Source organism: Mercurialis annua, linkage group LG2 (genome assembly GCF_937616625.2).
Source record: "Mercurialis annua linkage group LG2, ddMerAnnu1.2, whole genome shotgun sequence".
NCBI classification, from domain to species: Eukaryota; Viridiplantae; Streptophyta; class Magnoliopsida; order Malpighiales; family Euphorbiaceae; genus Mercurialis; species Mercurialis annua.
The window spans coordinates 3,721,628-3,748,664 of record NC_065571.1 but is presented as its reverse complement, the minus strand read 5'-3'; the positions used below and the strand labels follow the sequence as shown (position 1 = coordinate 3,748,664).

Here is a 27,037-nt window from a genome sequence, read left to right as displayed (position 1 = left end):
TTGAGTAAAATTGGAATTTTGAAAGATGAGGGTGCAAACGAAGAGAGTTGAAAGGTGAGGTTTTTTTCCAAGGGATTAGCCTTTATTTTACGATGATACAAATATTTACTGAATCTGGAGTATTGTTATATGCTTATTTTTTAAAAAACAAATCTTATCTTTTATGTTTCTTCTTCAATTCAGGAAAGTAACCAAATCAAATCAACTTGCGAGCCATTCAAAATGGACTCAAAGATTATTCGAAATCGACCCGATTTATCAAATCGAGTCGAACTCGAGATTCAAACTACTAAGCTCATTCAACTTACAAGCCCAATTTTTTTTTTCCAAAGATAGATCTATTGATGAATATAACAATATAAGAGTGAAAGTCATATGACAATAATTTTTTATATGATCTTTCAAGATTAAGCAACCAATAAAAGGCAACAAACGTGATACAAGCAAAATTAAAAAGAAGTCTAATCATAGATCCCGCAAACTTAACACAACGATAAACCGTCGGACGGGGAGTTCGACCTTCTTCTTCCGATGAGACGGAAAATCCGCTTGAACCGTTGAAGCGTAGTATTTTTGCCAACCAACTATCTTCATCATCTAGATCTATAAAGTTAAAAGTCACAACCTCCCAATTTTTAGATCTACAAAAACTTGACTTTGAAGAACGATCAAACACTAAAAATTCTTTGTAGATCTAAAAAATCAAAGCAAAAGAGGTGGTAAAGACCTTAAAAATTATTACAACATGATAAAATCAAAAAAACCCCACTCAAAATTAAAGTTTTTAACAAAGATTTATTGAAATAAAGAGTAGATCTATACTATTTAGTAATATGGGCGGAGAGAAGATGATTTTCCGGCTAGCCGGAAAGATCATCTTCTCCCACCCTCAAAAAGATGGAGAAAATGGAAGTTTTTTCTAAAGAGAAGTGAGAGCACAAAAATATTAGAGAGAGAACCTAAAGTTCCCTCTAACTTACAAGCCCAATTCCTTTTAATTGATTTATTTTTTATTCTTTTTTAATTATGTATTTTTACAATAATACTTTAATTTCATATTAAAATTTAATTTTTAATTTTTATATGAATAATCAAATCAAGTGAAGTTGAGCTCGAGTCTCAAATATTATAACGAGTCCGATCTCCTAAAATAAAACTCGATTGAGTTCAAATACATTTCGAGCTTTTAGATTTTTAGAGTTGAACGAAACGTGAGATTAGTCATGTTTCTACTTACACCCCTACTTCAATCCAACTGGATCCGGGCACTTTCTTCACAGCCCTATTCTCCATAAGATTTCTCAACATTCCTACACTATCCCAGTTTTTAAGATCAGCAAACATGTTAGACAATGTGACATAAGTTGAATAAGAAAGTGTATCGAAATGCATTGCACGCTCTGCTGCTAGTTTCCCCGTTTCTAAATCACCATGAAGTTGACAAGCACCTACTAAAGTTTGCCAAACAAGCACCCCTGGTTTAAACGGCATTCTTAAGATCAGTTCCTTAGCTTCCTTAATATGCCCGGCGCGACCAAGCAGATTCACCATACACACATAGTGATCTTCTCCCGGAGAAATTCCGTAATCACTAGACATAGATAAAAAATATTTCCACCCTTCATCGATCAATCCTCCTTGACTACACGCATAAAGCACGACAATAAAAGTGATATAGTTCGGTTCTATATTCTCCATTCTCATCTCATCAAAAATCTCCAGAGCTTCTCTAGCTTGACCATTGTGTGCATACCCAATAATCATAGATGTCCATGAAACCACAGATCGACAAGGCATCATACGGAACACAATTTCCGCTTCTTTCATGCATCCTGATTTTGCATACATATCGAGCAGAGCATTGTCCACACAAACATCAACCTCAGAACCAAACTTCACTCTCAATCCATGAATTTTCTTTCCATCCTCCACGGAAGGCAAATTGGCGCAAGCATTAAGGGCAGTGGCAAGAGTGAAATTGTTGTGCTCCATCCCCGTCTGCGTCATTTCCACGAAAAGCTCGAGAGCTTTTCGCGGTTCTCCATATTCTAGAAATCCAGCAGCCATTTGGGTCCAAGATCGCTTATTTTTAATACTCAACTCGTCGAAAGCCTTGCCACCGTCCACCATCCTCCGGTTCTTTAAGTACATATCCAACAGAGAATTTCCAACACAAACATCAGCACCATGACCACTCTTGATAAGCCGTCCATGAACTTGCAAACCCAATCTGATATCCGAAATATCAGCTGCCAATCCAGTAAAAATAGTGGCAAAAGTAAAATGATCAGGCTTGAGACCATCATAACACATCCGATACAAAAAACTAGGCAATTCTAAACAAGATAATTGTAATAACCCTGCCATCATAGCATTCCAAGTTACAATATCCTTATTTAAACATTCATTGAATACCTGTTTAGCCTCTAACAACTTTTCGTGTCGAATCAAACCAGTTAGAAATGCATTGACAACAAACACATTGGATTCAAATCCTAACCGAATAATAAGCGCATAAATTTGGTACAAATCTTTCAAATCCTCCGATAAAGAACAAGCACGGAGCGCGCTTACAAGAGTAAACGCATTCGGAGAAACCATAGACTCGCGGTGCATGCCGGAAAATAAAGAGAGAGCTTGACTGGAACAACCGTGTTGAACAAAACCAGAAATGACAGAGGACCAAGACACAACATTTCTCTCACGCATTTGGTCGAACAGTTTGAGACCATAGTTGAGGTCCCCAAATTTGACGTAAAAATTGAGAAGGTGATTGCTGAGATAAATGGAAGAGGGAATAGAGGCTTTGATGAGATTGGCGTGAATAGATTTTGCATGAAGTAAATTGCAGGTTTCTAAGGATTTGCACAAGAAATTGATGTAGAATTGTTGATGTGTAGTTGTTGTTATGGTGTTAACATGACCGGCCCGATGCATTTGACCGTTGCTTTCAAATTTTCTTTATCTTTTTTTTTTTTGAAATCATCAAATCTCATTAAATCGAATATGAAACAGTTACATTTGTAAGAAATTCGGAATAATTCGAAAACTAAATCCGATGACCTGACATGGAACAGACAACATGCTGCCTGATTCGCAGATCTTACTTACGAAAATAAAAATAAATTATTAACTGTTTCGCTAAATAAGTGCAGTCTTCGATCACTCGTCGATCAAAACTTATCCAATCACCCACAAACTCAGAGCATTCCATTCAATCACCACTTGATAACTCCTTCATAAAAAAGAGACAGCAAACTCCTACATAAAAAGGAGACAACAAACCTTTCACAGAGAAAGGACAACAAACCTTTCATAATGAAAGGACAACATAAAACATTCAGAAAAAAAACAAATAATGAAAAACAAATAAAACTAATATAGCTCATAAACGATTCCATTTTATTGATGAAAGATCTTCGATCTATCTTCACTTCTTGGTAAATGAATTGCGCTTCGTTGATAGATTTTAATCCATCAAAAAATGAAAAAGAGTCGCTATTTATTATATTCTATCAAATTAAAATAACATAAATAAAGGGATGGCTACCGTCAACAACAAAAATCAAACCATTGACGGCAGCCGGAGAAAAAATAAGAAGAAAACTCTTGGCGGCTAGGGTTTTTTTAGAGAGAAAAAAGAGGTGTGTTTTTTCTATTAATTTTTTAAGTTAGATAACTGAACTTGTGTAAAACAGAAGATATAGGCTAAGACAGACATATCCATCTTCATGTATTTGGTTCGAAATTATTCAATTCCCGGAAAATATTACTTCCTAGGAAATTAATTACTCGGAAAGTTAGTATGCAGGAAATAGATAATTATTTACTTGTTAAATTTTATTTCAAGTTATGGTTTAATCTAAAAGCCATATGATCTATATAAATTTCTGGGGGTGAATTAGGGTATGTCAAAGAAAAATATGGAGTATTGTCATGGTAAGGAAATCAAACAACAATTTTAAAACAATTAATTATTCAATGAATACAATAATCTAAAAAGGAGAAATTCTTAAAATTGCTATCACAACAAAAGCAACCATACATCTGGTTGCATTCCCAACATTTATTTGATTTCATCTTCCCACATTTGAGGGGCTAACAACAATTTTATTCTTTTTTTTACAAAAATATAAAAGGATATTTAGATCAACAAAACCTATAACTTGGATGAAGGTTTTGCACTCCGACCCGCTATGAACTCCTGCATTTTCTTAAACTGTTCCTTCGTCATTCCGTTGTAATAGTCGTATGCTCGTTCCTAAAATGCCATTCAAATTACGAGTACAATAGGTCAAACTTTCAGCAGTAACACTAAAATGCTTAACAAGTCGAAACTACTTCTCGTGAGCTTCAAATAAACCAAGTAAAATGCTTAACAACTAACAAGTCAACAACATAGTACATTTGAAAACAAATATATAAAAGCATAAGAAAAAATCAAAGGAATTGTATCATCAATGGAATATAATATTCCCACCTAATAAACAAAAATTAGCAAGCCAACCCATGTTAAGTCACTCAAATGATGTATAACCGCAGCAAATTAACTTGGGCAGCCAGAAAGATAATTAATCTACTCCCTCAACTTTATTTAGTTGTCGTTTCAAGGTAAATTGTAGTAATTATTAAGACACAAGGACAGATTTGGAATACAATAGTAAAAGTCATTTAAAAATTCTCAAATGCCATCTATTTATAACTAGAACGACGACTAAAAATAGGTGGAGGGAGTATAAAACTAGCAGGCCAACACAGGGAAAATCACCCATATAACGAAATACCAAATGTCATACATATACGGAAACATTCTTAATACTACGTGGCGAATTGGGTTCATACATATCTATCAATAAAGGAGTTAATATGGTGCAACAAGAAATATATTTCTGTTTGTTCAAATACATTTTAGCAGGGGACATAGCATAATAAATAAGTACCTTCTCCAAAGAAAGAGCATGCCCCAGGTCCAGTTTGAGGCCATCATTTAAGACAGCCTTATATCTCAACACCAAATCTTGGTTATTTTTTATTATAGCTTCAGCTATATCTTGAGCTTTCTTTAACAATTCACTCTCGTCAACGACATAATTAACCAAACCCCACTTCTCAGCCTGCTCTGCAGTTATTGGCATCGCAGTTAGTGATGCTTCTCTAGCCCTACCAGCTCCTATTATCCTTGGCAGCTTCTGTGATAGACCCCATGAAGGAAATATTCCAAACCTGCAATAACAGTAATTACAAGAGAACTGAATATCAATTCATGTCCATCACATTAACTCCAAAATATATTTTGCCCCACAAACATGCTATTTGACCAAAATACAGTCAAATTATCCATTTTAGATTGAATAATTAAAAATAAAATCTCAATTTTATCCAACATTAATCTCAACTCCTTCAACTATCTATTCTTAATCATTAATTAATAGTCACTTTATTTATTCTTAATCATCACAAAGATGATTTTTTAGCACTCAACAACCTTGCTATTTGACCAAATACAGTTAATTTTTTCATTTTAGTTTAGATAATTAAGAATAAAATCTCAATTCTATCCAACATTAATTACAACTCATTCAATTATCTATTCTTAATCATAATTAATAGTCACTTTATCTATTCTAAATCATCACCAAGATGCTGGTGAGGGCTACCTAGGTCCTGCAAGAGCATTCCTCAGGTCTCGACTTCGAGTCTCGGTAGGACGAAGTGGTTGAAGGCCAATTTAACATCTACCGACTAACAACTAACTAATAACAACTTATGTAATTAGATTCTATCTATTGACAAAAAAAATATCACCAAGATAATTTTTTTAGCGCAATTCAAGAACTCAACAGCCTCAATGAGATGAGTTATAGTCTCAAATTGGCAAAAACAGCAATGAGATACTACTAATTTAATTTGCATTTAAGAATTAATTAAACAGACATAAATAAAATTAACATTAAACACAAACCTGGCATGGGTATCCATAAATTTAGCACCTTTAGAGGCCACCAAAATATCACAAGCAAGAGCAATTTCAAAACCTGCAGTTACAGCAAACCCATTAATTGCACCAATAATCGGCTTCTTACAAAGCTCCATCTGCGCAACCGGGTCGGTCTCCACATCCTTCACATCCCCTTTAAAAACGTCCTCAGCAGAAGTCAAATCAACACCCGAACAGAATGACCGACCCGATCCTGTCAAAATAATGACCTGAACCGAATCATCAACAGCCAAGGCCTTGATCTCCCTAGCCATACGAACCATCATGGGCCTGGTTAATGAATTCAGGGATTTCGGACGGTTGATGGTGATCGTTGCGACGCCGTTTTGGCCTCGGGTCACGAGGATTAGGCTTGCGAGGTCGGACTGGGCCATTTTTCCGGTTATCTTAGATTGTGATTAGATGGGTTCTGGTTATGGAATAATTGTATATTCAGAAAAATATGATAATGGAATATTTTGTGCGTTGAAATGCGTGTCGCGGCTAATTGCCTTATCGGTGACGATTTCATTTGGCGGCGATGACGAGTAAAGATAAGATCAATAACAGCATTTCGCGGAATATAAAAATGAAGTACAACTGAATCGCACGCTACGTGTCGTTTTGTCTGGTTTTGTAGGGTCTTAGGGGCCCAATCCAGACGAGGTACGTACACACGAGCCAAGCACTAATTAAAAGGGTTTTTTAGATAAATATCAAAAAAAAAAAAAATATTCTCAAGAATACTAGCTCAAAATATCTTTTTTAAAAAATACAATCTGAACTTTTTTTTTGCAAAAATAACTTTTGTTATTCTTAAAAATATTTTTTTTAATCTCAGAAATACGATTTTGGTTACCCAACGGTATACTAACACTGTTGGTTAACCAACAAACAAAACTATTACAAATTCAAATCTCCATTTTCATTAAACTAGTTGAAAATCCGATTACAAATCCATCCATCTTCATCACAGCCACATCAACCGTCAAATAAAATCTAAATCGTCTTTTTTAAAATTTAAAATTATTAATTAACCATTTGTTAACCAACATTGTACTAAAAACAAGATCATTGATGTACTTTTAGTACACCTTTAGTTAAATAGCAACAAAATAAATTTCAACAACAGTTAACTAACGTTATTATTAATAATATATTCAAAATAACATTGATTACATGTTACTCAACGGTGTACCTAATGTTAACCATTGGTAACTTAACACCCAAAAATATTACAATTCTCATAAGCATTTTTTCAAATAGTTAGAGTGCAGACAATGCAACACCAAAAATCAAACCACTACCACATCATCACAATCGTTCATAAAAGAAAAATTAGTTAACTAACGATTGGTAAAATAGCAACAAAATAAATTTTATCACAACAGATCCGCCATCTCCGGCGACGACAACCAGTTACCTAACGATTTTATGAATAATATATTCAAAATAAAATTTATTACAAAGTTACCTTACCCAATAGTAACCATTAGTTACCCAACACCTAAAAACATTACAATTCTCATAAGCATTTCTTCAAACACCGAGAGTGCAGGCTGATCATCAATTTCGCTTCTCGCAGTCTCGCATAACTATGAATAATATATTCAAAATAAAATTTATTACAAATTACCCAACGATTTACCTAATGTTAACCATTGGTTACCCAACACCCAAAAACATTACAATTCTCATAACTCAAACAACAAAAAAATGAGCAAATCCATAAACATTTTACGTTGTCGCAGCACCGCTATCCCCTTCTCCAAGCGGATCTCCTTGGCTAATTCACTGAATGGCATCAGCCTCATCTTCTCTACAAGTTACCCAATGGTTTACCTAATGTTAGCCATTGGTTAGCCAAACACTCAAAAACATTACAATTCTCATAAGCATTTCCTCAAACACTTAGAGTGCAGGTTGTGCAACACCAAAAATCAAAAATTGTTGTAGCTTCTTGATCGACATCAAAGACCAGCAAAACACTCAAACAACAAAAAAATAGCAGATCCATAAACATCCACGACAATCTACCACCAACCTCCATAATGAACCCAACAAAACTCAAGAAGTAGAGTTGAAATTAACCATTACTTTAAAAATAATAGAAAAAAATGGAGTAGAGCTTCTTCATCATGGAGAATTATCCCATTCTTGTTGTGGGGTGTTAAAAGAAAGAGATTTGTCTATGAAAACCTTTCTCACCGCCACGCTTCTTCGTCTCCGCTCCGTCGTCACCGCTGCCGCTTGCCGCTTCAGTCAGAAATTTAAATTCTGTTGGCAAACCTAGTAATGAAAGGAGAAGGCGACCTCTGCTTCAGTGATGGCGGAGGAATTGTGTCGAATGTTGCCGCTTTTTTTGTTATGTTAGGGTTTGAACTGAATTTTTAATTGAAGAACAAAAAAACAAGATCGTATTTGTCAAAACCAGAAAGCATAGAAATCAAAAAAAAGAAAAGAAGGTCTAAATCTCTAAAATGAAACTTAGGACCGTATTTAGCTAATTAATTTGGCTGATTCCCGTTTTTCCTCTAATTAACTCTAATTAAAATGTCTGATATTGATTTGAGTTTTTTTAACAAATACCCTACATATGTCAAAATAATCTAAATTTTACTAGAGCAAAAAGAAAAGTTGAAAAATACATTTACCAACTTTCAAATTGCACAAATATCAATTTTAATATAAGAAATACGGTTTGCATAAAATAAGGAAACTAGATATTATGACTTTTAATATCTTCTACAAATGGGCAAACTAACATATTGGGAATATATTTTCAAATATCTTCAAGATTTATAAAGAGCAATAACGTTGCATTTAACAAGATTTCCATATATAATGGAATTTCAATGATTCTTTAAAAACGTAACACCATTTGAAAATAGCAAATCAGAAACTCATTGAGAAACAAAAAGAATTCAGCAAAGAAGACAATCAAGAACTCATCAAATCAAAAAGGTTAGTGTTCTCAAAATCATATTTTATTATGTAATTAACTGAATATGAAGCTTTTTCAGGAAATGATGTGTTCTAATTGGCGAATTACATGTGAACCAATGATTTGAAAGACGCAATGATTTTATGTAGATTCGAAACTAAATAAAAAACAATGAACAACTGAAATTTTGTGTTGTAATTGGTTAATTACATGTTTGTATTTGAAAACTAAAAAAATATATTGTTTTCATCAATTTCATGGCTTTTTTATGATATAAACTAGTTTAAAACCTGCCTCTTTAATTGGTTATTTCCAAAAAAAACATTTTCAAAATTGTTTTATAAATTTATGAAAATTAACTAATAGTTAACTAAAGGTTAACTAATGTGTTTTTAATAAATATATATCATGTCAGTGCAGGAATGACCATATTAAAGGTACTAGTTTACTATGATGGAGTATGGGAGCAAGATCTAAACTACTCAAATTATAAGATCAAAGGAATTTTAGTTAAAGACGATGCGGATTTTGAGACATTGAAAACATTTATTCATGGCATACTGAAAGTTAACTATGGGAAAACTGAATAAACATTAAATATCAGTTGGAATCAAATCAGCAAGCTATCGATATACGGGGGCAATGACAAGAAGACATGTCGTAATCTTCCAAAATGAAGATAATTTTAGCATCTTATTAGTGTATGAACAATTATGTTTTTAATGGTTGTATTTGAATTACGTACTGTTAAATTGAGATTATTGTTTTTATTAAAGTATGTATTCATATCGTATGTTATTAATAAACTTAGTGATTAAAAGGTATCTTTATGTAGACATTTGGTTAACTGATAGTTAACTAATAGTATACTTCTTATCAATTAAAAAAGATAATAGTAAACTACTTATAATTTAACTAATAGTATACTACTTATCATTTAAAAATTTACCACAATATTATACTTCTTACCGTTTTAAAAGATAATAGTAAAGTACTGTTAGTTAACCAGTATAGTAATTAAAATTTAGTTAACTAATAGTTAACTAATAGTTAACTAATAAGTTAACTATTAATATACCACATAAATTATATACTAATAGTCTGATAAGAATTTTCCACAATAGTATACCTCTTATCATTTCAAAAAATAATAATAAACTGCTGCTAGTTAACAAAAAATATACTACTTATTATTATGTTATATTACTAGTTAAGTAATGGTTAATTATGAGTTAACTATTAATTTACTACATATATGATAAACTAATGAAATAATAAAATACTTAAAGTGAGTAAATGGTAAACAAAATCAAATATATGTTTGATAATAACATCTTGTTTTCAAAACAAAATAAAGGACAAACAAACTTGGCTAAAAATCAGTTACAAAATAACAACTATTGTCAATTTAAAACTAAAAATAAAGTCTAAAACTTCCGAAACTATAAGGACATCTAATCCTTCTCCCCCCCCCCCAGCTTTGGTTTTGCTTCCACCTTCTCATCGTTGTCAATGTTACTGGATTGCTTCATTTTACCATAATGATAAAACAGGAAAGCAATACGTTCACGATGGCCATCAATGGAAAATTCTGCTGGAATTGGAAGATTCTGGATCAAAATAAAAAAGAACAAAGTGTCAACGCGCCCCCTAAATTTGTGACACGGGGTCATCTAGTCCAATTTATACTTTTTTGAGCAATTAACCCCAAAACTCTTCATTTTTGGGTCAAATTACCCCATAATTTATATTTTTATTTTAAAAAACAGATTTAGGATAATTATATCGCAACAATTAGGAAAGTATCTAATTACTTTTTTCATCCCTCACCTTCGATTTGTATTTTACGCGTTTTGAAAATATAATTATGGGGTTACTTGACCCGAAAATGAAGAGTTTTGGGGTTAGTTTCTCAAAAAAGTATAAATTGGGTTAGATGACCCCGTGACACAAGTTTAAGGGGCGCGTTGACCCTTTGTTCAAATAAAAAACACTAGTAAATTATCATCAGTTAACCATTAAATAATCATTAGTTAACAAGTATATTTGTAAGTAATTATTCCAAAATTACATAAACAGGTATCAAATCATAAACACTAGCAACAAACATAAAAAAATTAGAAAAACATATAATATACCTAAAAACAACAATAAATTAACCATTATATTAAATTTAGTTCTACATATTATTCAATAATTAGTTAAAATATACAAAATCATATGCTTCGCATAAACATTCAAAACCAACAAACAAAGAACAGACACATAAACACCCAACAATAACATAAATAAAGAAAAATTGATAAACAATAAAAATTGGATGTTAAAAATATATAATTAAAATTTCAAATACCTTAACAGAGAGAGAAAGAGTAACCACTGGTTTGTTCTTCTCATCGCTGGTGACCGTGAAAGCCTCGAAATCACCATCACTGTCTTCTTGATTAGTAAGAACTCTACGGTTCTTACTCGAAGATGGAGGTTCAGTGAATTCTACCTATGTTTGCTAGCAACCCTCTTCGATTTACTCATTTAGATTTTCTTGGTTTGGGATTTTTCGAAAGGAGTTTGATTTGAGGAAGACCTAATATTCAGCATTTCAAATTTTTTTCAATCAAAAATCAAAATAAAATGGGAAAAATTTTGTAAATAAGAAAGATGAGTTAATTAGGGAGATAATTTAGGAAATATCAATGATATATGGATACATGCAATTGATCGTGGATAGAGACAAATAAAGGCTTGGTATTTTTTGAATTAAAAGTTTGTATTTGTGAAAAGGAAACATTGTTAATTCAAAAATATTTTGTGGAAAACGTAAAAGTCAAATTGGACTTTTGCTCCCGTAATATTCTCATTAATTTGGTCAAAGCCCGTACATGGGCTAATTATCTCTATTGATTTTTGAATTTTGATATGGATTGCTGGGCCTGGCTTGGGCTAATAATCACCAATGAAATCTCATTTTAGGTTCGGATAAATTTAATTTGGTTGATTAAATTTTAAATTTTTAAGGATATTTTAGATATTTTAATTTTTGGTGAGCTGTCAGCTGATGTGGAGAGTGTGTACAATTTTTTTTTAAAAGTGTCAATTTATCATTTTTATCGGTCTTAGTCATTTTTTGGATGGAAGGGCCCGCTAACCTAAATTTAGGGTTTTGCAGACGTTTTTAAAACTTAAGAAGTTTAGTGTAAGAATGCTTAAAATGAGGTATTGTGGATAATTATTATCCGCCAGACCTGAAAATTTGTTTGATCTTTTTTCATTTTTTCCAATTTCTTTAAAATAGATTTTTGATCGTTTTCGACGACAATAATGTATCTTTAGCAATTCTATGTATTTTTAATTTATAAATGTAGGATTTTTTATAAGAGGAATCTCCTAAAATATTATATTTTAGACTTTATTTATGAAGATAGCCAGTTTTTTGACACCTTTACATCTCATACATTTTTTATTATTCAAAATGACCTTTCTTAGTCTTTTGATTTCAAAAAAATGTTTTTTTTTACATTTTCGTCGGCATATAATCGTCTTCTTTTCCTTCATTGATTTTATCATTCTCGTCGGCGTTTCTGGTGTTTTCATAATATTTTTAAAGTGTCCTTTTCTATTTGGTGTTTTTATACTTATATAGGTGTACTTATGGTGTATTTAATAATTTTTTTGTGTAAATACACAATAGCGTCAAAATAAACAATAAAACAAGATATAATTTTAAAAAATACGTAATATATAGAAAAAGGAACAGAATTGAAGACAAAATAGATAAAGAAAAATTGTTAGTAATTAAGCATATTAACATGAGATTTAAAATAATATATGAACAAAAAATCAGATTTCGAATAACAGTTAGATTATGAATCTTATAAAAAAATTAAACAATTACAAAAAATGATAGAGTAAAAGAGACAGACTCATGACAAATCGCCGGATGCCGATATTGTAGTTGAATGATTTGAGAAAAAAAATCGAAATAGATGGAGAAAAATAGATGAAGATATTTTTGAATATTATGAGGAAAATTGTCAAAATTTTTTTTGAAAAATAATTAACTTATAAAAAATGAGAAATAAGATGAAAGAAAAAAACGTTAGACATATATTTGTATATAAACGATAAAGAGATGAGAAAACACAGGAAAACAATAGAAGAAGAAAAGAAGAAGACCCACACTAATTAAAGAGTAATACTGAAAATTATTTTTTAACTTTAAAAAACTAACAAAATAAAGATAGAAATTATTAAATTTGAAAAAATTAAAATTTTGATTTGAAATATAGTTTGAAAATAAAATTAAAACTTTTTCTTGTATATTTATCGAACAATGCATAACGCGAATGGAACAAATAACCAATTTCAGTTCAAGTATTGGGTGGGTGGAATGAAATTCAAAGAATTTAAATTTTAAATTGTGTGAATGAATAAGACTCTAACACCATATTAGATTTACCTTGAAATTAATTAATTTTATATAATAGTTGATTTAACATGCTATAACTCAAATGATATAAACACTGAATAGTAAATTGCTAAAATTGTAGGTTTAATCCTTTTCCAAATACTCTTCTTTTCCTATTATAAAAAAAATGTATATTATCTTATTAATAAGTATAATTTATCCTAACTTTGTCAAAGAAAATATCATTACATGCGCCTTCTTTTTTCCAATTTAATCACCCCATCAAATGGAACCCATTTAAACAGTTGTCATCTTTTTCTTGCTAATTGCAATTATAACTTCTCATGCACAAGTCATGTAGTTACCCAAGTCCTAAGTATTTTAAAGAGAAGATCAGTTTGTCTACTCTGTCCCCAGTCCCCATTTATAACTATAATAAGAGTATCAACTGGGCCAAAACAAAACACACAAAAATCTCGAAACACATCAATTAAATCCTTAACTAAATATAGCCCCATTACAGAACTTGGAGCTGGCAGTGAATAAATTATTCAGTAGGAATTAATTAAATTCTGTGCTGTTTCAGTACAAGAGAAAGAAAATAATGACAAAATCATGGATAGGCATAATTTATCATCTTCCAGCATTGGAATGTGTAAATTATTTAAGATATCATGCGTTTCATCTCACAAGTCAAAACAAGTAGCTACACCTTTTACTACATGCCAGGACTTAATAGTTTAATTCCCTAACTAAGATCTCCTGATAAAATTAAACCGTCGAGAGTTGACGAATGTTCATAGGTGAAATGTCATTCAAGTTGCCGTCGACCAGTCGCTTTGCGATGAGGACATTAGCCGCATCGGACGGATGGTATGGATCCCAGAACACAAACTTTGATCTGTCTGCACAAATTTTAGATGTTGGTCCACATGGTACTAGACCACCAAATCTCCCTGCTAAATAGCAGCATGATCCATTTGCATTCTCAAAACCTGTAAAATAGGGTGTAACCAATTTGAATGAACTCATTCAAAAGTTATTTAAAATCAATTCGATATTAATCAAGTCGACCTCAAGTTAACTCTACTCTAATCAGTTGTTGAATTCAATTCAAATTTTAAGATACCCGACTCAATAAGCTCGCGAGATTAATCCAAATTTAGAATTTTTCTTTTAACATATATATAATTATACTATATCTTTACTTTTATACTACAATTAATTTTTAAATATAATTAAGATAATTAAGCCGAGTCCAATTGGCCTTTAATGTGCTCGAATTTGTACTCTTAAAATAAAAGTCTATCAAATTTCGAATTCAAAGTCGTGTTGAGTTCAAATTTGACCGTGTTTGGACTCTCAATTGCTGTCCTACTGCAAAGTCGTGAACTGTGGCTCTCAGTGCAGGAATCGACTCTAGAGTATTGATGTTGTGTACCGTATGAAACGTAGTTCTGTATTATGTCATCTACGATGCGATAAACATCTGCATAAACCAATGTTGATCCTTTCTGGCTTGTCTGAAGCTCCGCGATAAGGCTTCTCAGTCGTGCATTGTATAGCTGAGCTACCTGATTAGGAAGACTAACACAATTATTCCCGGCGGATGGATTTGTATCCCTTTCGAATGGTATGCATCCAATCGGCCCCACATTCGCCACAACCACCTTTCTAGCACCCAAATTGTACAGTCTCTGCATATAGTTAATTAAAAAAATTACGGAGCATTTCAATTCGACTAATGAGGATGATATGAGAAAGAGACACTATGCTGCACGAAAATGAAAATGTTGAATCGAAAAACTTCTGAAATGAAAAACTAGCAAAATTATCATGTTTCATATGTACATTTTATTAATATAATGTTTCTAAATTTTAAAAGTGATTTCAAAAATAAAATTGAAACGCCGAAATGTAAGATTTTAGATAAGTTTCCGTGAGAACGATGCAACCAAACTTCATACAGTAAGTTGTAGTCTGAATCTTGCTATCATGCTGTCCACAAACACATCTGGAGATATCAACTTTTGCTCGAGTGCAGAGACAACTGGTGTAAAGTAGTTATTAATGAAATCATTCGACCCGATTGTAACCGAGAACAGAGCTCTTTGAAGCAAATCCAGAGCTGCAGGAGAACCAATTCTTGAAATTATGTCTTGTCTAGTGTTTGCAAAGTTATCAATCTGCGCGTCCAAGTTGATTCTTCCGCCCTGCCGACAGAAAACACATCTCTGATAAATACTACCAGACTTTACATAAATCATGAAAATTAGACATAATCATGAACATCTTACAAAGATCTTGCCAGTATGATTAAGAATTCCACCGCCACCTGAAGCATAGTTGACACCTCTCAGAATTACAGGACATACTGTCGTGGGAGCCAAGTAAGGAGGAGTGAAATCTGTGAAACCTAATTCTTGGCCTGTAAGATAGTAAAAAAACTTCTGCAAGTTATTATTACATAAATATACAGTGTATTATCACATATATAAAAGAAAATGAAGTTGCCTATTATGTCAGCAATGGTTCTGCCATTGGTGTATCGACCGGTCGGTCTGCCGAAATCAATTCCGTTTGGAATATAATTAGCCTTGGAGAGAGACGCTATATAATTGTTGTTTCCTGCATCAACCAGTGAGTCACCGAAGACAAAATTGGCAGGAATGTCCATTGCAATGCTTGTCTCCGACAAAACCAAGATCAATATCAATACTTGAAACGCCATTGTTTGTGAGAGGATGCTCATTGCATACAAAAATAAAAAGATACTAAAATATGTTTGCCATCTGATCGTCGACCATTAAATTTTTAATATAGCAGACCAAATTATAAAGGAGCTAAGCTGCTACTTGTAAAAAAAAGCAAGAGAAATGTGCTGGTTTCTTACAGTTCTTTTAAATGCTTGATCAGTCCAATATTCAGCTATATACAACATTTTGAAAACAAAATTACAAAATAAAAATAAAAAGTGAAGCTAACATTAAAAAGCCCATTCTCTTTCTATTTATAGGAGTCTAAAAGCAAAAGTGGCTTGTCGAGCTTTAAATATAAATTTTATTTTCAAATAATAGTATTAATATATGATTTACTGATAATTTTACATACTTTTTATTTTTTATTTTATCCATAAAATCGAACATATATATTTATTTCATATTTACACTTTGGTCTAATCGCTAAAAATTACTCTATATTTTAACTTTTTTCACTTATGGCACAATTTTTTTCAAAAGGGTAAATTTTGACCTAATTTTTAAAAATTATTTATAAGCAAGTTTTTTAATTTCATTAATTGTAACCTAATGTGAAATTTCTTTCAATTAAAAATAAATAAATTTAGCCATAAATAAAAAAAGTTTAATCATTGAATAAATTCTCACTTTTTTGACTTTTTTCGTTTGTGTTTCAAACTTTTAAAATCTTCGATTTTAGTCTATTTTTCAATTTTCAGTTTCAATTCGAGTCTTTGTTTAAATTGAAGTGAAAAAAATGTTCAAATATGTCATTTATATTTGAAATTCTTGATGATAAAAAGGCAAATTGGAACAAAATGAAGGGCGTATTTGAATTTTTTTCGTTCTATATTGAATAAAGGACTATAATTGAAACTAAACTCGAAAAATAAATTAAAATTAACGATTTTGAAAGTTAGGACTATAAACAAAAAATATAAAAAATGAGATATATTGAATGTATGATTAAGCCTAAAAACATTGCAAGTTATTAATCACAAAAAGAAGCTGACATGTGCTTTAGCCAGTCTCTTTCTATTTATAGGAGTCTAAAAGCAAATGTTGGGATATGAATATAAACTCTATTATCAGAAATCATATCAAAAAGTTTGAGTTTAAAGATGGTCCAAGAAATTGATTTTTGAGTACATTTATTTGGCCTGCGAACACTAAATAAATTCTGAATTAAGACAAAAGATGGATAAAACGTGAAGAGCAGAAGAGTATGGGTGAAACTGTAAGCTATTTCTATTAGACCAACACTAAGAATATGTCAAAAGAAAAGTCTGCTTAACATTCAATGTCCTGCAAATGATGACCACCAAATCTGTGAGCTACCATTCGAGTCCCATGACATTAAAATGAAAGAAAAAAAAAACAAAGTATGGTGATTATTATTGGACCCAATACTTTGCTTCTGAAAGCAAATAGAGGGATACTATTTATGAATCACTAAATTTTGTAACATTTAATTTCGGTAATTTTGTTTTTTACTATAAGCATTGCATTTTAAAATTATAAACAGCACAATTCTTTTTATCCGTTTCAAACCAAATTGAATCTAAAATAATAATCTGGATTTTTCAAATCATGTTTTCTCTTATATCAATCATGTATATTTAGTTTTACGTTCATTATATTTATATTTTATTAGTACGAAAGAAATTTTATTATTTATGATGAGGTAGGATTTGTTTGCCACATAGACAAGTTTAATTAGCTTTAAATTATTATAAAACTTGTTTGTAATTTTAAATTCATTGTTTAAATTAAAATAAATTTAAAATCTTAACCAAATGAAATCACACAAAAAAATTTAGTGATTCTCAATTCCAAAATAGAGCTTTGCTTGGATAATAAACATTAAATTTTGATATGAACTAAATTTAAGTAACAAAATTTAATTTAAATTGAACTTAAATTAAATTGAACTTGAACATTTAAAAGAATTAAAAGGGCCAATTGTAAGCCCGAATCCTCCAAAGCCTGGGCATGACCCACACTATATAAAGCTATACTACTTAAAAGGAGAACATGTGGATCGAAGTAGATCCCAGCAGGACTCGCCACGAAGAACGCAAACTTGGTTACAAAAATATGACACGTAAGAAAGGCTTCAAATACACGTGTCCATCACCTTCGTCTCTACATACTTGCACCGCTTCATTTCTTGAGCTCTCTAATTGATCGATCAACTGGTTCAAGAACCAAACACATTACCTTTAATTTTAATTATATCAAGAATCCGAAGAAGAAGATGAGCAGTAACATGGAAACAAAAACTTTTATGGACGAGATACGTGGTTTTGAAAAAAACTGGATGTTTGATCTTGGCCACCCTCTCCTCAACCGTATTGCTGAGAGTTTTGTCAAAGCTGCTGGGGTTAATTTCTTGTTATTTTGATCACTTTACTTAATTTATTCAGTTAGCTTGTGTAAATATTTAATTGGTTTTTTTACAGATTGGAGCAGCTCAAGCAGTGTCGCGGGAAGCTTATTTTACTGCTGTTGAAAGTAATTATATAATTTAAGCTATTGTTATACTTTTTCTTATTTTTAAATAATTAATATGAATATTGGATTGATTGTAAATTGATTTAGGCAGTGGCCTTGATTCTTCAAGTGGTATACCACCTGAGCTATCTTCTGCTGGCTCTGCCAAGAAGCGCAGCCGGTTCCCTGATCTTAGAGGTACGTATTATTGTAAACTAATTATTAGACTAATTTAAATAAAATGTTGTGTGCTGCTTGATTATCCTATCTTAAACTGTGATTTCCTGTGCACATTGCAGGAGAAACCAATGGAAAATCTCTGGAAGCCCTGGTGAGTCTTGAACCATCATTTTGATTAGCTGATTAGTTTTTTTTTTTGTGTTATAGGAATTTGGATTTGCTAACAGGGTGAAGCTGAACAAAAGTCATGTTTAAAAGTCGTGTTTTTTCGTGAATTAGTGGAATTTGGATGTTTGAGAAATCTATTGCTTTGAGCAACATGTTTAAAAATTCGGTAGTTCGAGCTGTAACCTATGGATTTTTTGTTCGGATAAATTATTAGGGGAATTCAGTTCGCCATTTGGGATCATGAACTTTCTATTAATAATGTGATATGTGGCATATTTGGTTACTGATCTATAGTAGCCACATCAATTCTAATTAAAACAAGTTAACTCGAATTATTGATATTTTAATCCAATTATGTTACAGATTAGATTATGAATGAACATAAGTTTTTTTTGTTCGAGGTGTAGGATGATGATTAGTAGTTAATGTAGTTACGCGCGCGTGAATCTTTCCTCGACGCCCTTTTTCATTACATTTCTCTGTTGGTTCTGTTTGTCAGGTGAAGAGCACAGGAAAAGAATCCTTGCAATGGGGTTAGTTTATAAATGTTAATTGAAATCGAATTTACATCATTAATAAAGTAGAAGTATTGGCATAAGGGTGACAATTGAATGTGTGTTAATGGTGCAGGACTGGCTGCAGGGGTACATTCAGGTCTTACTTATGGACTAAGAGAGGCTCGTGGAACGCACGACTGGGTAATTATATAAATGGATCGTTCTACTAATTATTTCGTTAGTTATAATAATATGATAACGTAATTTTCTTCACTTAAATTTGTTGCAGAAAAACAGTGCAGTAGCTGGAGCAGTAACAGGCATGACATTGGCGCTTACGACAGACGGTGTTTCCCATGAGCAAATTGTGCAATGTGCCATTACCGGAGCTGCAATTTCCACTGCTGCAAATCTACTTGGTGGGATATTTTAATTACGCCTCTGCAAAATACGAACACTTGTTAGTTTTAAGTAGATGACTTTGTTGGTCATGCTCTTTCCCAGAATGTTTTGTTTTGGGCAAGATGTTTTAATCATAATGGTTATTGAAGAGCATGAACATTTTGGGTCTCGACTTCTGTAGATGTTCTCCGAATCGAATAACAATGCTTCAATCTCTTCCATCTTATTATGTTTAAAGTAATAAAAATGCTTCAATCTCTTGATCTTAATGTTAAGTGCTGCCTTTGACCTTATGCGATGAGGTAACTATGGCACAATTAAATTTGACATGACGCAAAAAAAAAATCAATACACAAATCTTGAGAAAGATAAAAACGTTTGAAAATTCTGTTTTCTGAAAAAAATTACCTATAAAAATTCTAATATGTCCGTTCACATTGTTATTCAAAATTCACAAACATAAATTTAGTTCTCTCTCTAAAAACACAGTATTTATATGTAGTTTCTTTTATTATTTATTATAAGCTTAAATATTAATTATATTTAAATAACTTACTTTATTCATGTTATTATAAATATAACCATTTTTTGTATTTAATAATATTAATAGATATATCTTTATATTTTTATTATTTTTATTTTCCTCCCTCGTCTTTGTATATTTTGAAAAAATCGTTTCTTCGTTTCTATTTCTGTTTTTCTTTCCGTGTTTGTTTTCATGGAAAATATTTGGAGGATTGAAATTGCAAGGTACTACATTAGGAGGATAATACATGCTTGTGGATTGGGATTATCATATAATTTTCTCTTTTTTAAGTCATGTCTTATTTTGTTTAAACTCATGTTTGGCTTGAGACATGCTTGTCTCGATCATGTCTCGATCAAGACATTATTTTTTTTTCCACTCATGACAGACACATGTCTGTCTCGATCGAGATATTGTTCTATTTTTTATTTTTTTTAACTCGTGTCTCTCGATTGAGACATGTTGTCTCGAATGAGACATGCTCTAAAAATGTATCACAAATACGCCAAAATTCTGCTATAGAATACACCATAAAATATATTATAACTACACTAAAAAAACTATAATTACACTATAAATAAACTATAATTACACTAAAAAAAATACCTCATACATACACTATAAAAACACCAATAAATATACAAAAATTAATAAAAATCAATGAATCAGATACCAACAAAAAGGATAAATCTAGGAAGAAGATGAAATGATTTTTGTCTTAATAAACGTTTAACATAGAAAGAAAGGTATTTTGAAATTAAAAAACCAAGGTAGGTTAATTTAGAAAATAAAAAAAGGCTTTAATTTGTTCTTATTGATATTTTGTGTCAAATTGAGGGGGCAAAATAAACATTTATTGAATACGGGTTTATACTTGGACTTTAATCACTTCCTTCTTTTGCTATATCTTACGCTCAAAACGTACGGATAGTCGAAATCAAGAATCGACCGCCCTATTTGATCCCTTTAAGCTAATTTAGTATTTGTTTTCGCTATCTTCGGTTCTTGGAGCAGCAACTCAGGTAATTACATTCTAGCTTTTCTCGTTTCGAACACGTCAATCACAATTTAGGGTGCACTTGGTCGATTTTCTTTTCGATATTTTGAATTTAGGTCTCGAATTTTCCTTATTATGTATAAAATTAGGGTTCTTATTTACTCTCATTTACATTTTCTTGCATGATTGATTGATTGATTAGATAGTCTTTGTGAGGGTTTCTGCTCTCCGAGTCTCAAATTGTTGTGGGTCTGTTCTTTTTGTGAGAAATTTGAGGTCCTCGAAGTAGAATTTGGTGATAAGATTTTATTCTTTTATTAGTATTTCAGCTGTTAGTAGGCTGATTTCGTGGTTGTCAACTGCATATTAGCTAGATTTTCGCTGATAGGATTCACGTTTTTCTTTTTGCGTTAAAGAAACTGAAGTTTTTGTTGTTTTTTAGATCATGTCGAGTACGAAAGAAGAGAAAAATCAGGATGCCGCCGACAGGATTAAGGCTGCAGCAATGAGTGCTGCAAAAGGTCTTAGTCGTGCGCAGGCTGAAAGGGCTGCAGCTGCAGCTGCCCGTAATGTAAATGCCTATGGACAAAAGGAAGAAGGGCCGAGCCGATGGCAAGAGAAAAGGGAGGCGAAGCGGCAGATGTATTTGATGAGTACAGAAAAACAAGTTAGGCTGGGTGAACGAAAAGATCTTAAGTCTTCGATGCCAACTGCCGGTGGAACCGGACAATGTCAGAAATGTTATCAAACTGGACATTGGACTTATGAGTGCAAGAATGAAAGGGTTTATATGGCACGACCGTCACGGACACAGCAGCTTAAGAACCCTAAGCTGAGGATGAAGCTTGCTAATTCTTATGATTTGGATAATCCAGATGATAAGGAAGAGAAGGGTAAATCATCCAAGAAAAGCAAGAGGAAACATAGATCCGATTCTGACTCTGGTAGTGATAGTGAGGCTTCAGTTTTCGAGACTGACAGTGGGGCGTCATCTGTTACAGAATCTGAATCTTCTGAGGAAGACAGTTCATCTTCTGATTCTGAAGAGGAGAGGAGGCGGCAAAAGAGGAAGAAGAAGCAGAAGAAAAAGGTGAGCCGCAGGAAGTACAGTTCTACTTCTGAGTCCTCCCAGTCTGACTCTGAATCTGATGATAAGGGCAGCCGGAGGAAGAGGAGGCACAGCAGGAAGCGCTAAATGAGATTATCGAGAAGAAATTAGAAGTCTTTCATATCAGCTTCACTCATACCTGCACCAGTAGCACACACTAAGTTGGTGGATGTGTTGGTTTTTAGTTGTTTTGCTGCATTGTTGCTTTATGATGTAATAGTATTCAGTCAATGTAGCTCAATTAACATTTTCAAATTCATTTTGGTTGCTGATGTCTTCTTTTATATGTTTGTGAATGCTATTAATTATTGGTGGTGTTGGCAGCAGTTCTTTGTTCCTGTGCGTCTCCCTCTACTTTTATCTTTCTTTTGAATGTATTTAAGTTTTCTTGCTGTTTGAAAGTAGTGTTCATAAAAATGAATAAGGATGTGGTACCTTTTGTGGCAATTGTACTCTGGATATATTTTTTTCACTGAGATGGCAGATAAATTAAGGATCAGAACTGAATAAGAGGGCGAACCATCTCTTATGCTTGCAGGATGAGGTCGCTCAGGATGAGGTCGCTACTGAAGCGTCCGTCATTTTTTTGAAATGAATTTCAGATTTTGCCCTGATTGGTTAGTTTTCTTCTTCGTTATTGTATGTGTAATTCATGAGACTAATACACACTGTCTTATCATGTTTATACCTGTATTTAGCATGTAAACGCTCATTATTTCGTAAGCATCATTAATTCAATGTAGGACTTTCCCTTTTGTTCCTACCTAATATTTTTGTTTTCTGCATGTTGTCCTTTAGCTGTTGAGTTAGTCTTGACTCCGCATGACTGGCTTGATGTTATAAAGATGAGAATTCCAATTCATTCATTTTCAGGACTATCTGTATGTTTCTCTTATAAGTTTGTCTGTATTTTTGAATTTGCAGCATCAGTATTTGTTACCTAAAGCAAGACAAGAATCAAGAGATCCTCCTCTATGCGTCTCGAAATTGCATCATCAAGTCTCACTTCCTGCCCAATTAAAAACAAGTTCTGATTCAATGTTAGTTTCTTAGTTCTGAAGTTCTCCTTAAGTTGCCTAAAATATGGCAGGACGTTCCTCAGATCCAACTCTACCTCGTGAGAAACCAGTTCATTGTAATTTTTTCTTCTAAATCCATTGGTTTTTGGGCTAGCTGTCTCCTCACCTCTAGTTGCGAACATTATAATTATGGCCAGTTGGCGAGCAACAAAAGGCATGCATCATTGGATTATTGATTGCATGGTTGATAGTTCTAACAAAGTTATCAATTTTTCTAATGCAGGGGTGAAATTGTTTTACGTCTGCTGCAATCCGAATTGTGGGAACCGATGGAGAGATTAAGATCATTTATACTGTGCACTAGAATTTAAAGCTCCGAATCAGAGTGTGTTGGTAATGTAGAGTAGGATGCATAACATCTGTTTTATCCATGTTGATATACACCAAAAGAGATATCATTTGCAACCTATGTCTATGTGTTTTACTACTGAAGTAAAATTTAATTTTATCAGATAGAGTGATTACACATGAGATATCTTAAATTATTTAATAGCCAAAACAAGAAGCTTATTAAAATTCAGCACTTAAAATTTCAGTAATTATTTTATTAAGTAGTTAGTTTTTAGCATTTAATTTTAAATTTTATCAAAAGTCATATTTTTATAAAAATAATTTATTAAATAATGTATAATTTAGTTTCATACTCATAAGTTATTTTTTATCAAATATATCTCATCTCCCTAAAAATCTTTTTAATAAAATATATCAATTAAAGAGGATAAAAAACAAAAATTTAAAACAAAAATATTTTATAAATAGAACTTATCAATTAAAATAAAGGCAAAAGGTATAAAAAAATTCCCGATTTTTTTTTCAAAAGTACATATCAGCCTTTTTACTTTTTTTGGGCACAATTAAGCTCTCCTATTTTTAAAATTGAACAATTAAACCCTCGTTGTTTTAAAATTGAGAAAATAAATCCTTATAGTTTACTTTTGGGACGCTTACCCTCTCAAATTTTCGGTAAATATTTTAGACATTGAAATTATTTTTGAACTTCTTTCCTATATGATTATGAGAGACATGTCAGTCATTAATGAGTGAGTCTAATGGTATTGGACGAAAGGGGTTATTTGTTCGATTTAAAAACAAAAAGGACTTAATTATACTCTAAAAAGTAAAAAGGCTGATTGTACTTTTATAAAAACTACAAGGGCACCTTTTTGCCTAAAATAAAACTTACCATTAATTCAAATAAGAATTTGTTTTCATTTGGACTGTTTATTTTAGCCCCCTCAGAAATTTTTGCTAACAAAAACCTTGAGCCCGCCAAATAGAAACCCCTTCTCTCTCTCTCACTTACACTGCGAGCTTCACACCTGCGTTTTCACTATCTCCTCTACTTCTCTCAAAGATGAGTACCATGAAATTTTGCCGCGAGTGGTAATTTCTCACTGTTAATTTCTATATCTATGCAATTTGTTCGTCCTCTTTACTTCTCATCATTAATTTACCGTTTAATTTGATTATTTTTCGTTTAATTGTTTTAATAATCAATGGCAGCAACAACATTCTCTATCCTAAAGAAGATAGGGACCAGAAAATCCTCCTCTATGCTTGCCGTAACTGCGATCATCAGGTCTTAGTTCTTTCTTGTCTCTATTTTTCTTTCAATTTCAAGTAATTTTGTATATGAATTGTAGTTTAGGTTATAATTGATGATCTTAAGTAATGTCATTATTATTGTAATTGTTATTAGCTAATTCTCTACAGGAACTTAGGGATTTTATTTTGACGGAATTGGAGTTTATATTAATATAGTGAAAAAGTAATACAACAAGTTTTCTAAACCTAACTAGAGATAAAAATCTTGAAAAAAATAGTTATACAGGGGTTGTAATATTAGATTATTAATTAGTTGCAGTTGTTTTAGAACCTAATAACATTAATTAATAATGCATAATTTAATTGCAGGAGGTGGCTGATAATAACTGTGTGTATAGGAATGAGGTGCATCATTCAGCAGCTGAGAGAACTCAGGTATTGCAAGATGTTGCTGCCGATCCAACACTTCCTCGTACTAAATCTGTTGTGTGCCAAGTCTGCAAGCATCCTGAAGCCGTCTTCTTCCAGGTTTACATTCCTTCTTCTTATTAGTTTCTGTTCTCTTTAACAGTTTATAAGCTTTTGATGATGTCCATAAGTTTAGGCACACTTTGGATTAATTAAATCGTGTAAACGGATTTAATTGAACCCAATTCTAGCAAATTTATCTGAACGTTGGTATTCTTTATTTTTCTTTCTGAAGTTGAAAGATTTTTAATTCTATTGATTATGAATTCTCCAAACATGACTAATTGATTGACTAACAGAATTGAATTAAAAACTTCCTCATATTAGACGTTGAAAGGGTAAAAATATAATAATAGCACTTACTGATAAGAAAATAGGAGTATTATTGGTTATTTAGTCTGCACATCTAGGGCACAACGGTTTATTCCTGCTCTTTTTTTCTTTCTTTTATGTTCAAACAATGTACTTGATTTTCACATTTCTCTTTGTTGTTGTATTTCCTAAACTGTTTCGTTTGATGACTAGTATAGCTAAGATCAGAATAAGAAATTGATTATTGGTGTTTACCCTCTCTTTTCATAAATACATTCTAATGTTCAAAGTTACTTTAACCACGACTAGAAGTCCTGAGTAAATGTAAATCTGGTCCTTACATAAAAGAAAAGCAATACTAGCCATGTGCAGCAATTCTTGGCTGTTTTTCCTTAGGAATTCGTAATTGTAGCAATTGTGTTGTTGTTACTCCTCTAGATCGCAATTCACGAATGTTATTCTTTATGCATTGTTCTTTAATCTTTATCAGCAGGTAACGTTTTGGGGCTATCTTGTTCTTACTCCTCCAGACCGGAATTAGGACTAGCAATTCATGGATACTATTATTTATGCATTGTTCTTTATTGTAGTAGGAAATATCTTGCAACTGACAAGAAAGTTACTTTCAAGTCTGTCTTGCATTTATCTGGAGAATCACTTTCCTTGCGAAGTTACTTTACATGTGTTGTCAATGATGTTTAACTAACTTTACAACTTTGCCAGAGATTGGAAAATAGAGTTGCTTGAATACTATCTCACAAAGATATGCACCATCTTTCAAAATTGAGGGAATAACATATTTTTAATGAAAACATGCAGGCAACTGCGAGGGGAGAGGAAGGTATGACGCTGTTCTTTGTTTGCTGCAACCCGACTTGTGGGCATCGGTGGAGAGATTGATCTGCACATTAAATAAAACTCTAGATGTATCATGTTTATGGCTAATTCGGCCTTCTCAATTCTGCAACTTTATGTTGCATATTTTCATACATTCAAGTTAACTTGTTTAAATCATGATATTTTGGCTAACACCTGGTGCAAAATTTTATGATTACTCTGTGCTAAGGTACGGTTTTTGGTTGCAACTATGTTGATGAGTTTCTGCAGGTTATAGTATCTTCCAAGCTTTGACATTCAGTATGGCTATGCTTTGAAGTTGGAAGATAACTGCCGACAGGTACCCTAACTTGCTCTTTGA

At 32.2% G+C, this 27,037-nt stretch overlaps 6 protein-coding genes and 1 long non-coding RNA gene across 8 annotated transcripts; 4 read left to right on the top strand and 3 right to left on the bottom strand.

Moving 5' to 3' along the window:
- Positions 1-1,096: 1,096 nt before the first annotated feature.
- On the bottom strand, positions 1,097-2,961 carry LOC126666938 (pentatricopeptide repeat-containing protein At2g13600-like). The gene has a single exon (XM_050359865.1). It carries the CDS (start codon positions 2,935-2,937, stop codon positions 1,234-1,236), a length of 1,704 nt encoding a protein of 567 aa, XP_050215822.1. The 5' UTR covers positions 2,938-2,961; the 3' UTR covers positions 1,097-1,233.
- A 976-nt stretch (positions 2,962-3,937) lies between these two features.
- LOC126670736 (probable enoyl-CoA hydratase 1, peroxisomal) lies at positions 3,938-6,576 on the bottom strand. Its single transcript, XM_050364554.2, has 3 exons — positions 5,963-6,576; positions 4,941-5,223; positions 3,938-4,261 (listed from the first exon to the last, which is right to left on the bottom strand). Exons 1-3 carry the CDS (start codon positions 6,370-6,372, stop codon positions 4,160-4,162), a joined length of 795 nt encoding a protein of 264 aa, XP_050220511.1. The 5' UTR covers positions 6,373-6,576; the 3' UTR covers positions 3,938-4,159.
- Positions 6,577-13,946: 7,370 nt separating this feature from the next.
- LOC126669322 (GDSL esterase/lipase At4g16230-like) lies at positions 13,947-16,307 on the bottom strand. The gene is made up of 5 exons (XM_050362768.2): positions 15,841-16,307; positions 15,624-15,754; positions 15,294-15,539; positions 14,768-15,023; positions 13,947-14,321 (listed from the first exon to the last, which is right to left on the bottom strand). The coding sequence occupies exons 1-5, from the start codon at positions 16,076-16,078 to the stop codon at positions 14,098-14,100; spliced, it is 1,095 nt and encodes a 364-aa protein (XP_050218725.1). The 5' UTR covers positions 16,079-16,307; the 3' UTR covers positions 13,947-14,097.
- Positions 16,308-18,135: 1,828 nt separating this feature from the next.
- On the top strand, positions 18,136-20,025 carry LOC126669324 (outer envelope pore protein 16-2, chloroplastic). Its single transcript, XM_050362771.2, has 7 exons — positions 18,136-18,447; positions 18,527-18,578; positions 18,666-18,755; positions 18,857-18,888; positions 19,405-19,438; positions 19,536-19,603; positions 19,692-20,025. Exons 1-7 carry the CDS (start codon positions 18,322-18,324, stop codon positions 19,833-19,835), a joined length of 546 nt encoding a protein of 181 aa, XP_050218728.1. The 5' UTR covers positions 18,136-18,321; the 3' UTR covers positions 19,836-20,025.
- A 1,203-nt stretch (positions 20,026-21,228) lies between these two features.
- LOC126669323 (uncharacterized) lies at positions 21,229-22,761 on the top strand. 2 transcript variants are annotated; one of them, XM_050362769.2, is made up of 2 exons: positions 21,229-21,352; positions 21,770-22,761. In XM_050362769.2, exon 2 carries the CDS (start codon positions 21,773-21,775, stop codon positions 22,520-22,522), a length of 750 nt encoding a protein of 249 aa, XP_050218726.1. In that variant the 5' UTR covers positions 21,229-21,352; positions 21,770-21,772; the 3' UTR covers positions 22,523-22,761. The 2 variants fall into 2 exon arrangements, with proteins under 2 accessions (XP_050218726.1, XP_050218727.1); XM_050362770.2 differs by lacking the exon at positions 21,229-21,352 and adding an exon at positions 21,378-21,443.
- Positions 22,762-23,063: 302 nt separating this feature from the next.
- LOC126669326 (uncharacterized) lies at positions 23,064-23,965 on the top strand. The gene is made up of 2 exons (XR_007638446.2): positions 23,064-23,570; positions 23,738-23,965. It is a non-coding gene; the product is annotated as an uncharacterized LOC126669326 (long non-coding RNA).
- Positions 23,966-24,749: 784 nt separating this feature from the next.
- Positions 24,750-26,868, top strand: LOC126669325 (DNA-directed RNA polymerases II, IV and V subunit 9A). The gene is made up of 4 exons (XM_050362772.2): positions 24,750-24,897; positions 25,018-25,093; positions 25,429-25,587; positions 26,659-26,868. The coding sequence occupies exons 1-4, from the start codon at positions 24,869-24,871 to the stop codon at positions 26,737-26,739; spliced, it is 345 nt and encodes a 114-aa protein (XP_050218729.1). The 5' UTR covers positions 24,750-24,868; the 3' UTR covers positions 26,740-26,868.
- Positions 26,869-27,037: the final 169 nt, after the last annotated feature.